Source organism: Octopus sinensis, linkage group LG28 (genome assembly GCF_006345805.1).
Source record: "Octopus sinensis linkage group LG28, ASM634580v1, whole genome shotgun sequence".
Classification (NCBI taxonomy): Eukaryota; Metazoa; Mollusca; class Cephalopoda; order Octopoda; family Octopodidae; genus Octopus; species Octopus sinensis.
The window spans coordinates 9,902,122-9,914,621 of record NC_043024.1 but is presented as its reverse complement, the minus strand read 5'-3'; the positions used below and the strand labels follow the sequence as shown (position 1 = coordinate 9,914,621).

The following is a 12,500-nucleotide window of genomic DNA, read 5'->3' as shown; positions in this document are numbered from 1 at the left end:
CAAAGGTGAACTTTAAGATCTTTCTTGGTGTACTCAAAAGGGTATCTCAATGTGTCACAAAAAGTATCTAAATGTGCCTCAAGGGATATCTAGGCGTGCCGCAAGGAGTCTTTAGGTGTACCCCAAGATCTTTTTGAGAGTGCCCCAAAGGAGTACTTCAAGATCTTTCTTAGTGTACTCCAAAGGGTATCTCAATGTGCCACAAAAGGTATCTAAATGTGCCTCAAGGGATATCTATGCGTGCCATAAGGAGTATCTGTGTTCTACGAGGAGTCTCTCAATGTGCCACATGGTGTTCCTAGGTGTACCACAAGAAGTGTCACTATATTCTATAAGAGGTACCTTGGTGTGCCATAAGAGGTACCTATTTCTTTACTACCCACAAGGGGCTAAACACAGAGGGGACGAACAAGGACAGACAAACGGATTAAGTCGATCATATCGACCCCAGTGTGTAACTGGTACTTAATTTATCGACCCCGAAAGGATGAAAGGCAAAGTCGACCTCAGTGAAATTTGAACTCAGAACGTAATGGCAGACGAAATACCCGTCGTGCTAACGTTTCTGCCAGTGTGCTATAAGGGGTATCTTCGTGTACCTAAAGGGTGCTTTGGTTGGCTAAAAGATATCACTAGGTGTACGACAAACTTTTAAAAAACATATTTTATAAACTCCATACAAAATGTTTGAGCAAGTTGCAAATGAGTTATTCATAATTTCATTACACATGAATGGGATTAATAACAGAAAACCAAAGAAAAATGTTATGAATATTTTTTGGAATGACGTATCACTAGTGTTGGTGGAATGTAAAAAGCACCCGTTGCACTCTGTAGAATGGTTGGTGTCAGGAAAGGCATCCAGTCGTAGGAACCATGCCAGAGCTTAAAATGAAGAACTTGGCACAGTCTTCTGGATGACCATCGCCTGTTGGACCATTCATCATACACCAGCATCAAAGATGGACAATAAATAATGATGGTGATGATATTTACGTATATAAATATATATACTTTATTTAAAGCAGCAGAAAATTCAACAAAACCTGTTACTCTGAGTTTCCCGTTGCCAATGGACGGCAACGGGAAACTCAGAGTAACAGGTTTTGTTGAATTTTCTGCTGCTTTAAATAAAGCATATTACTCTACCACTGGTATTTGAGTACTCTTTTTTCCACCTTGTTTCACATTTATGTGTTTACTCCGGTATAAATATATATATATATATATATGTAAACATAGATATATATATACATACATACACACACACATATATATATATACATTTACATATACACATATATATACACACACACACACATATATATATATACTCTTGTGGTTAAGAAGCTTTCTTCCCAACCGTGTGTCCTTGGGTTCAGTCCTACTGCGTGGCACCTTGGGTAAGTGTCTTCTACTATAGCACTGGGACAACCAAAGCCTTGTGAGTGGATTTGGTAGATAGAAACTATTTGTGTGTTTGTGTGTGTGTGTGTGTGTGTAGGTATGTGGTGAAGTGGTTAGGGTAGTCAGCTCCTGTTAACAATGTCATGTGTTCAAATCAGTAAGCAGAGACATTAAGTCCATTACTAGTGAATGTGTGTGTATGTATATATAAACAAATATGTGCTTAAACGTACACACACACATCTCGTTCCATAATGGCTATCTCTGATGAGTGTAGTGTTACATAATCGGATTGTTACCTAACACTCCTTTGAAACCAACTGGTAAGACTGGCCACAATGGATATATAACACTGTACATTTCGGATAATATATACATACATAAATATATATATATATATATATATATTGTTGTTATTATGCAAAAGCGTCGTATGTCCAAAAAGTTGCTTTTTCAGAAAAGGAAAAATTAGTTTCACTATTCCATAGCAAAACCATGGTATTACACTTTGACAATTTTTGATATATTGGAATCTAAAGCAGCTGGAGATACGATAATTTGACCAAAAGAAGCGGCTATTGCAAGGCAAAAATAAATATTGAAGAAAAAAAATGCATTTGGCCAAATTTGGACATACGACACTTAAACAGAATAGCACTGATGTATATATATCTATCTATCTATCTATCTATATATATATATATATATTTATACTTTATTTAAAAGCAGCAGAAATTTAACAAAAGCTGTTACTCGGAGTTTCACGTTTCTGTTCATCGGACAGTTTTGTTAAATTTCTGCTGCTTTTAAATAAAGCACATTACTCTACCCCTGGTATTTGAGTACTCTTTTTTCCACCTTGTTTCACATTAATGTGTTTACTCCGGTATATATATTTATATATATATATATGATTATAATTATATTCAAGGGTACCAAAGTGGTACCACCATGCTAAAAATAGCAGTCAAAACTGACTCTAAAACCACATCATGTATTCTGGCATGGTGGCACCTCTTCAGGACCCTTAATTAGAATTATAATTATATTTTTACACATCTATAATAATAATTATCTATAAGGAGTTTTTTTTCCATGCTGGCCACTTGAAAGGGTCGTTATTTTAAATAATAATGGTCTTATCCTATGGGGTCAGTATGTGGAGGAGGAGGGGTCATTTGGCAGAAATTTGCAACCCAATCTGCAAGGGATCCCATTCTGACATAGCAAGGAAGGGTAGTCGGGTGTGGGGTGGAGGAGTGATGAATAGGAAATGTTGGTCGTCAGCATCAGGAGAGTCTTCATCTCTGAAGATGATGTTGATGATGATGATGTTGGCTATCGTCATCACTATTGTCATCATCTTTATCGTTGCTGTCATCGTAGACATATTCAGCATCAGTAGAGAGACTTGCCTAAGAATCACCGGGAAGGACTTTACTTTCGGTCAATAACAACATTTGCTGAGGCACCCTTATTATCATCATCATCAGCAGCAGCAGCAGCGATCTTATCCATCATCATCATCATCGTCATCATCATCGACATCATCATCATTGTCGTCATCATCGTCATCATCGTTGTCGTCGCCATCATCATCATCGTCATCATCATCGTCGTCGTCATCATCATCGTCATCATCATCATTGTCATCATCGTCATCATCATCGTCATCATCGTCGTCGTCGTCATCGTCATCATCATCATTGTCATCATCGTCGTCGTCGTCATCATCATCGTCATCGTCGTCATCATCATCATCGTCGTCATCATCATCATCGTCATCGTCATCATCATCGTCATCATCATCGTCATCATCATCGTCATCATCGTCGTCGTCATCATCATCATCGTCGTCGTCATCATCATCATCGTCGTCGTCATCATCATCATCATCATCGTCACCATCATCATCATCATTGTCATCATCATCATTGTCATCATCTTCATTTGTTAAAATTCCTTAAGTATCACGACCATCTCTATCTCGCTCTCCTCCTCCAATTAGTAACCCAGTCCCATGGTGGTAATATTAGTAACCACGACAACAACAACAACAACAACAACAACAGCAGCAATCAATAACCCTTCTGCCCCACCACGCCACTCCCACCGGACTCCTTAGTGGCAGGAAAGACAGGAATTATTAATATTTTCCCTATTCTGCTCTTCCCCTTTTTTGGCTGGCGCCCATGCTGCCAACACAATCCACAACCCCATGAGAGTGTGGGGTGGCCCATGGTGGCAATATTAGTAACATAGACAGCAGCAGCAGCAGCAACAGCAGGAAGAGAACACACTGACAAAATAGGAATTGGTGTTGTTTACTCACTTGGACATCTTTCATAGAATACTCCTGCTGAAAATATAACAATTACTAGTTTGGTGAGAGAGGAGGAGGAGGTGGTGGGAGGTGGGAGGAGGAGGAGGTGGAGGAGGTGGGAGGTGGAGGATGTGGTGGGTGAGAGGAGGAGGATGTGGGAGGTTGGAGGAGGAGGATGTGGGAGGTGAGAGGAGGAGGATGTGGAGGTTGGAGGAGGAGCATGTGGGAGGTTGGAGGAGGAGCATGTGGCAAGCAGGAGGAAGAGGATGTGGGTCGTGGGAAGAGGATTGTGGGGAGAGGATTGTGGGAAGAGATGTGGGAGATAGGAGGATGTAGAAGTGGGAAGAGACGTGGGAAATGGGAGGGTGTGGAAGTGGGAAGAGGGTGTGGGAGAGTGGGATGTGGGAGGAGGAGGAAGAGGCGAGTGTAGGAGGAGGGTAGAGTGTAAGAGGAGGTATAGGAGAATGAGGGTGAGGATGTGGGAGGAGAATGATGGTGTAGGTGGAGGAGGAGAATGATGTGGAAGGAGGGGAGGAGGAAGTGCTGCTGCTGGTGGTGAGGAGGAGGAAGATGAGGTATTGATGGTGGGAAGAAGAGAAAGAGAAGTGAGAGGGAAAGCTGAAAGAGAAGGAGGAAGGGGAGAAGGGAGGAGTAGTGGGAAGTGGTGTGTGGGGGGGGAGAGGGGGGGTTGAAGCAGGTAGGTGACAGGAAGGTTGTGGCAGGAGAAGAAAGTGGGAGTAGAGGGAAGAGAAGGCAAGAGAGAGAGAGAGAAGACTTAAGGAAGTGTTGAGGGAAGGGGAAGGTAAAAGAGAAAGGAGTGAGGAGAAAGGGTCAGTTTTGGAAGGACCCGAGCAAAAACTGTTTGAAAAGTGTATAAAAGAGACACACACAGAACAGAAACAGAAGTTGTTATATTCAAAGCTGTTTAGTCGAGAATCCAGAAACCTTTGAAAAGAAAATCAATCAATTCCTTGACTTAGATTTTTTTTTATTGATCTCAAATATTGAACTGCAACAGTCATCGTACCAGGGTACAGTCTTCAAGGAATTTGGTTTACCATATTGGTTTTGGTACTTTTTTTTATTGATCTCTAAATATATAATTGGATTTTGCATTTTCTGTCTCTGTTAATTGCTTGTATGGATGAAAACATTCAGTGTGTTGCACAAAAATACCTTGTGGTGTTTGGTTGTATGAGTTATACCCCTTTATGCTAGCTCTTTTATTCATTACAAGGTCTTTAAGGCAGTTACTGGATAAATCCTTGTGATTAGTCAATATAACTAACTAAAATACTTGAATGAGGTGAGTGTCCCAGCATGGCCACACAAAGTAAAACAAAAAAAATAAAATAAGTGTAGAATCCATTTTGTTAAGTCTGTTTGAGTTTGTTAAGAAGCAATTTGAGAGGATGTGCAGATAGAATTGACTTGGTTGGTGCTTGTGATTAATGAGTAAAGATTAGTGATTAGTGATGATTGAGAAAGATTTGATATTTTGGTAAATGTTTCTTATAAAGTAAGCAAAGGCATTGACTTGAAGTTTATTACTGGAATTTCCAAATTTTCCCTTGTAACTTGAATTTCCCCATAACTTTAAAAATTTTTATTTACCATTGAAAAATTGAAAAATTGTGGAAACCGGTTTGGTATTTTCATAAATCTGTTACAAAATTTAAAAACTACTACATGTTTTAAAACTCAGGTGCATTTTTGACCCCCCTAACTAACTCCCCTGTGCGGGAATATACTTCTTTTCTATACACACAATTACTGTTCCATTAACAATGTTTCATTTCATTGCTATCAGATGCTATAGAATATATCTACAGATGTATCTGAAGAATACATTTGTATATACAAAATTCTTACAAACAGAAGAGTTAATATAATGATAATTTGATACTCAAACTAGTTGTCAAGAAAGTATTCTATATGCCAATTGTTTTATCCAATTTAACTATGATAATAATCACATCTGTAGTTTTATAAACAATATGTTCATGGATAGTAGAAGTGGGTACTCAGTTGCTGATTAAATTTTAATCAAGGACTAAACCATGCATATCTGGCTAGTCTATTCTTCTCTGTTCAAATGATATTTTATAAATAAAGTATTGCTTACATTCATCATGCTGTAGTGATGGCTAAGAAGTCTATAGATATATTCTGGTTAGGCAAAGAAAGATAATCTTGACTGGGAAGAAAGATTGGTGCAGCTTAATATCGGAAAATATTAAGCGACTAGAATCCTTCGATCACCTCTGTCTACGTTGCATCCTTCGTGTCCGATGGCATCACTTTGTCTCCAACAATTCGGTGCGACACCAGTGCAAAAATCACCTCCCTCCGACAAGTCATCCCAACGAGATGTCTGCGTTGGTTGGGTCATGCACTCCGTCGTCAACCAGGAGAATTCATCTACAAAGCAATTGCCCCAGATCCCCTTCAGGGTTGGCGAAAGCGATGTGGTGGACAATGAAAAACCTGGCTGATGATAGTCAAGGCTGATCTGAAACCCAACCTACGAAGCAATTGCCCCAGCTACCCTTCAGGGTTGGCGAAAGCGATGTGGTGGACAACAGAAAACCTGGCTGATGACAGTCAAGGCTGATCTGGAATCCAACCTACAAAGCAATTGCCCCAGCTCCCCTTCAGGGTTGGCGAAAGCGATGTGGTGGACAATGAAAAACCTGGCTGATAACAGTCGTAGGAGTGGCTGCGTGATAAGTAGCTTGCTTATGAACCACATGGTTCCGGGTTCAGTCCCACTGCATGGCACCATGGGCAAGCGTCTTCTACTATAGCCTCGGGCCGACTAAAGCCTTGTGAGTGGATTTAGTAGATGGAAACTGAAAGAAGCCCGTTGTATATATGTATATATATATATATGTATGTGTGTGTGTGTTTGTCCCCACCCCCCAGCATCGCTTGACAACCGATGCTGGTGTGTTTATGTCCCTGTAACTTGGCGGTTCGGCAAAAGATACTGATAGAATGAGTACTAGGCTTACAAAGATTTGCTCGACTAAAGGCGGTGCTCCAGCATGGCCACAGTCAAATGACTGAAACAAGTAAAAGAGTCATCAGAGATATTAGAATGAAAAGAAGAAAGAGGAAGGCAGCTGAGTGCAAGATGAGAGAGGCCACAGAAAGGGTTTCTTAACAGTTATAGAGTAAAAGAGAAAGAGAGAGACGGGGGGAAAGCTACACTGGAAGCTAGATGATGAGCAGTGATTTGGCCATCATTGCTGACCCACGAATGGGAAGGTGTTAGGGTTTAGGATTAAACCCCACCCGATGACCATTGGTCATCATCTAATGACACCAACTCCTCCTGGTCAAGGGTAAGATAAAGCTTCATTCACCTAACATGAATGGTGAAGCATCTTCTCTTAGAAGTAACCAGTTATATATATATTCATTTACATATACAATGAGGAGTAGAAAGCGGGGTGAGCTGGCAGAATTGTTAGCACACCGGGCGAAATGCTTAGCAATATTTCGTCTGCTGCTACATTCTGAGTTCAAATTCTGCCGAGGTCGACTTTGCTTTTCATCCTTTCGGGGTAGATAAATAAAGTACCAGTTTCGCACTGGGGTCGGTGTAATCGACTTAATCCCTTTGTCTGTCCTTGTTTGTCCCCTCTGTGTTTAGCCCCTTGAGGGCAGTAAAGAAATATATACAATGAGGAGAAGATAAACAGCCGACAACTGATGAAGGGTCCTTTCTCTGTGTTTACTTGTCCTGTTTTCCATTATTTTCTTGTTGTTTACATATTTAATTTCATCATCATCATCCTTTAACGTCCATTTTCCATGCTGGCATGGGTTGGACGGTTCGACTGAGGACTGGTGAGCCAGAAGACTGCACCAGGCTCCGATCTGATCTGGCAGAGTTTCTATAGTTGGATGCCCTTCCTAACGCAAACCACTCTGATCTCGCTCCATGGTCAATCTCCGGATCTCTCCTGATGGTTTCCTTCGGCTTCAAGAATTCCATCTTGTGATTCTTTTCTGCGACCATTCTCATCACATGACCACAATACTAGAGCTGTGGCCTATCATCATCATATTCAACATCATCACTGTCATCATCATCATCATCATCATCACCGTCATATTCAACATCCTTGCTGTCATCACCATCATTATCATATTCAACATCATCGTCATCAGTGGCCCTACTCCCCTCCCCCCACTCAGACTCCAAACTTAAGTCAGTCCATTGTTGTTGCTATTGGCAACAATAACTGCCCCGCCCACCCATATGCCCCCCCCATCTCTAGGTCCCATGGAAGCAACAGCAGCAATAGCAGCATCGACAGCAATCAGTAAGGCTTTCCCCCTCCCCTTCCACCCACCCCTTTTCTGTCAGGGAGCCCCATGGTGGCAATATTAGTAACAAGAGCGGCAGCAGGAAGAGGACACAGATAAACATTTACTCACTTGGATATTTTTCAAAGAAAACTCCTGAAAATATAACAATTACTAGTTTGGTGAGAGGAGGAGGAGGAGAGAGAGAAAGGAAGGAGGAATAGGGGGGAGGAGAGGAGGTAGGGATGGGGGAGGAGAGGAGGAGGAAGTGAGAAAGGGGAGACAGAAAGAGGAAGAAGAGAGAGAAAGGAGGGAGAGAAGAAGGAAGAGGAGAGAAAAGAGGGAGAGAAGGAGAAAGAGGTAGGTAGGTAGACAGAGAGAGAGAGAGAGAGAGAAAGGAGGGAGAGAAGAAGGAAGAGGAGAGAAAAGAGGGAGAGAAGGAGAAAGAGGTAGGTAGGTAGACAGAGAGAGAGAGAGAGAGACATTCAGACAGAAAGAGAGAAAGAGTGAGAGAGAGAGAGAAAAGGGGTCAGTTTTTAAGGAAGTGTCCCCCACTCCTGAAGTAATAATTATTTTAATAATGTCAGCAATTAACAAAATCGTTTTAAAAGGTTTTTGAGGGTTTTTAAAACAAAAATTTTTTACAAACGCAAGGAAAAGGTATGGCGATTCATTAGTTTGAAAATATTAATTAATTTATTAATTAATTACTTAATTAATTAATTTATTTAGTTAATTAGTTAATGTTGTGGTGATGTTGTCCGGCAAATGTACTTTCTAAATTAATAGCAGATTAATGGAACCACGGAAATTTTATTTTTAATAAAGTTTTCAGAAATTTTTTTGTATCTATTTTATTTATTTATTTTGGTGCATAAATCTGTTATTACGTCTTTATAACAATGTTTCAATTATATTAACGATGTTTATGATAATGAGCTGGAGAAGTGAAAACAATAAAAATTTAAGATTTAACTGCATCGCATCTTGAGCAAGTATTTTCAACAGAAATATCCTAGTCATTTACCTTGCAGATCTTTCTATAACACCTGTCTGAATTCTTTTAATGCCAACCTACCTGAGATCAACTCTGGTTCTATGATAAAATCTTCTTACCTTAAACTGATCTAAATTAAATCCTTCCATCCAAATTTCCTGCTAATTTTTGTTCCAATTACCAGGTTAATAAAAATAAAGTTTTACGGAGATGTACTTGCATAGCAAGTGACCTGATCTGAGACTGTGTGCTGGAATGAAAACAATTGCAGCGTGGAAGATGTTTATCCCTTTCGTTACCAACCCGGCCAAAACCGGCTCTGGCTCTGTAGTACAAATGTCTTGTTTTCAAAAGTTCTGAATTAAAATCTTCCACCAAACCTTAGTCACAGTTTATGTTTCTAACACTAGCTTAACGATAACTAAGTTATTTTACTAAATTCTTTGTTATATTTAAAGTAATTGACAGAAACACTAAGCATCTCAAAATGAATACGGTAACGAAAGGGTTACAAGCCATTTAAGAAACACACAAAAACCGTTAGATTCACTTCAACATTTAAATTTAATTTGTCAAAATATTTTCATCGCTTTGAGACTGCAACCTGTTCACTGACAAAATTCCGTGCTGACAGAATTCAATAAACAGGTTGTGGTCACAAAATGATGAAAATATTTTGGCTGAATCAAACAGTTTTTGTGTGTTTCTTAAATGGCTTATAAACACCTTCCACGCTGCAATAATAAAGTTATTTTACTAAATTCTTTGTTATTTTGAAAATTAATCACCACAAAGGCAGTCTATTTCAATAGTCATATGATTTAGCTTCCAGATCTTTCCATTTTGTTTGTCTCAACCCTTTTGATACCAACCCATGAGACCATTCTTGCTTTTTGTTTCTTTACTGCCCACAAGGGGCTAAACATAGAGGGGACAAACAAAGACAGACAAACGGATTAAGTTGATTATATTGACCCCATTGCGTAACTGGTACTTATTTAATCGACGCCGAAAGGATGAAAGGCAAAGTCGACCTCGGCCGAATTTGAACTCAGAACGTAACGGCAGACGAAATACCTATTTCTTTACTACCCACAAGGGGCTAAACACAGAGGGGACAAACAAGGATAGACAAACGGATTAAGTTGATTATATTGACCCCAGTGCGTAACTGGTACTTATTTAATCGACCCCGAAAGGATGAAAGGCAAAGTCGACTCGGCGGAATTTGAACTCAGAACGTAACGGTAGACAAAATACCGCTAAGCATTTCGCCCGGCGTGCTAACGTTTCTGTCAGCTCCAGGCCTTCATCTGAGACCATTCTTGCTTCTACGATACAAACCTCATGTTTTAAAATGACCTAAATAAAAACCTTCCATCAAAATTCCATGTTAATTTACGTTAATTTACGTTAATTTATGTTAATTTATGTTCCTGCTTAATAATGACAAAAAATTTTTACTAAATTCTTCATTATTTTCGAAATTAGCGGCAACAAAGGCAGGACATTTCAATAGAAATACAGAAACTAAAGAATTAAATTTGGCAATTAATAAAGTCTGCTGGCATTGCACTTGGTTTCCACATAACCAAATTTCATCTACTGTGTCGGTGACACGTAAAAGCACCAACCGATTGTGGCTGTTTGCCAGCCTCCTCTGGCACCTGTGCTGGTGGCACATAAAAAGCACCCACTACACTCACGGAGTGGTTGGCGTTAGGAAGGGCATCCAGCTGTAGAAACATTGCCAGATCAGTCTGGAGCCTGGTGCAACCTCCTGGCTTCCCAGACCCCAGTCGAACCGTCCAACCCACGCTAGCATGGAAAGCGGACGCTAAATGATGATGATGATATATCCCTCTCTCTCTTTCGGAGAGGCACTGAGCACCTACACGCACACATACACACACAGGAGTAACTTCCACCTACCGAATTCAATCACAAAGCTTCAGTTGGCTCGGGGCTATAGTGGAAGACACCTACCTAAAGTTCCACGCAGTGGGACTGAACCCAAAACCATGTAGCTAGGAAGCAAGCTCCCTAACCACACAGCCATGCCCGCGCCTATACATACATATATATATATACGTGGTGGTTATGGCAATAATGATGATGATGATGGTAGTGGTGGTGAGGTTGGTGATGATGATGATGATGCTTTAGGCGTTAGGAAGGGCATCCAGCTGTAGAAACATTGCCAGATCAGACTGGAGCCTGGTGCAGCCTCCTGGCTTCCCAGACCCCAGTCAAACCATCTAACCCATGCTAGCATGGAAAGCGGATGCTAAACGATGACGATGATGATGACGACGATGACATCAATGAACCTGACATTTGCCCAAGATAATACTCTCTCTCTCTCTCTCTTTTACTCTTTTACTTGTTTCAGCCATTTGACTGCGGCCATGCTGGAGTACCGCCTTTAGTCGAGCAAATTGACCCCGGGACATATTCTTTGTAAGCCCAGTACTTATTCTATCGGTCTCTTTTTGCCAAACCGCTAAGTGACGGGGATGTAAACACACCAGTATCGGTTGTCAAACAATGCTAGGGGGACAAATACAGACACACAAACATACACGCACACACACACATATATATATATACATATGTACGACGGGCTTCTTTCAGTTTCCGTCTACCAAATCCACTCACAAGGCTTTGGTCGGCCCGGGGCTATAGCAGAAGACACTTGCCCAAGATGCCACGCAGTGGGACTGAACCCGGAACCATGTGGTTGGTAAACAAGCTACTTACCACACAGCCACTCCTGCACTTATATATATACATATATACGACAGGCTTCTTTCAGTTTCCGTCAACCAAATCCACTCACAAGGCATTGGTCGGCCCGGGGCTATAGCAGAAGACACTTGCCCAAGATGCCACGCAGTGGGACTGAACCCGGAACCATGTGGTTGGTTAGCAAGCCACTTACCACACAGCCACTCCTAATGTGCAGGGCAATTGAACTCAAGACCCTGTGGTTGCAAAAACAGACTTCTTAACCGCACAGCCGTCGCTGTGCCTGCGTCTGCTGCTGCGCCAATGAGTAAACCGCTAAATAAAGAAAAGCAGACGTGATGGGGGGTGGGGGGGATAATAGGGGGGGGGGTCAGAATTCTCACCAAACCAGTCGCCGTTCTTTTCCCTCCTGTTGCAACAAGCCACAGAGATTTATTTACAAAAAAGTGAACAAGACACACAAAACTCATTGTTGCCACTGAAGGCAAACAATGTTTCCTCTTTTCAAGTTGGTTTTAGAAACGCCGCCGCCCCCCCTCTCTATCTCACTCTCTCTCTCCCTACCACACGGGGGGGGGGCACCTCAGACCAGCGACCAACATTGAGTGGAGCTGAATTCTTACACCCGCCCACCCTGTCCCGCCTTTGTTACTCACATAATCTTCCTTTACACACACACACACACACAAACACATACATACACACGAA

The 12,500-nt window shown here is 41.2% G+C and overlaps 1 protein-coding gene across 1 annotated transcript in view; it reads right to left on the bottom strand.

Annotated features, from left to right (window-relative positions):
• LOC115225660 (rho GTPase-activating protein 1) overlaps positions 1-12,500 on the bottom strand; it is a 113,443-nt gene that overhangs the window by 35,668 nt on the left and 65,275 nt on the right. Inside the window, exons 5-6 of the mRNA XM_036514513.1 lie at positions 8,180-8,203; positions 3,740-3,766 (exon numbers count right to left, since the gene is read on the bottom strand). Coding sequence (XP_036370406.1) covers positions 3,740-3,766; positions 8,180-8,203 — 51 coding nt within the window. The remainder of the gene's footprint in view (positions 1-3,739; positions 3,767-8,179; positions 8,204-12,500) is intronic.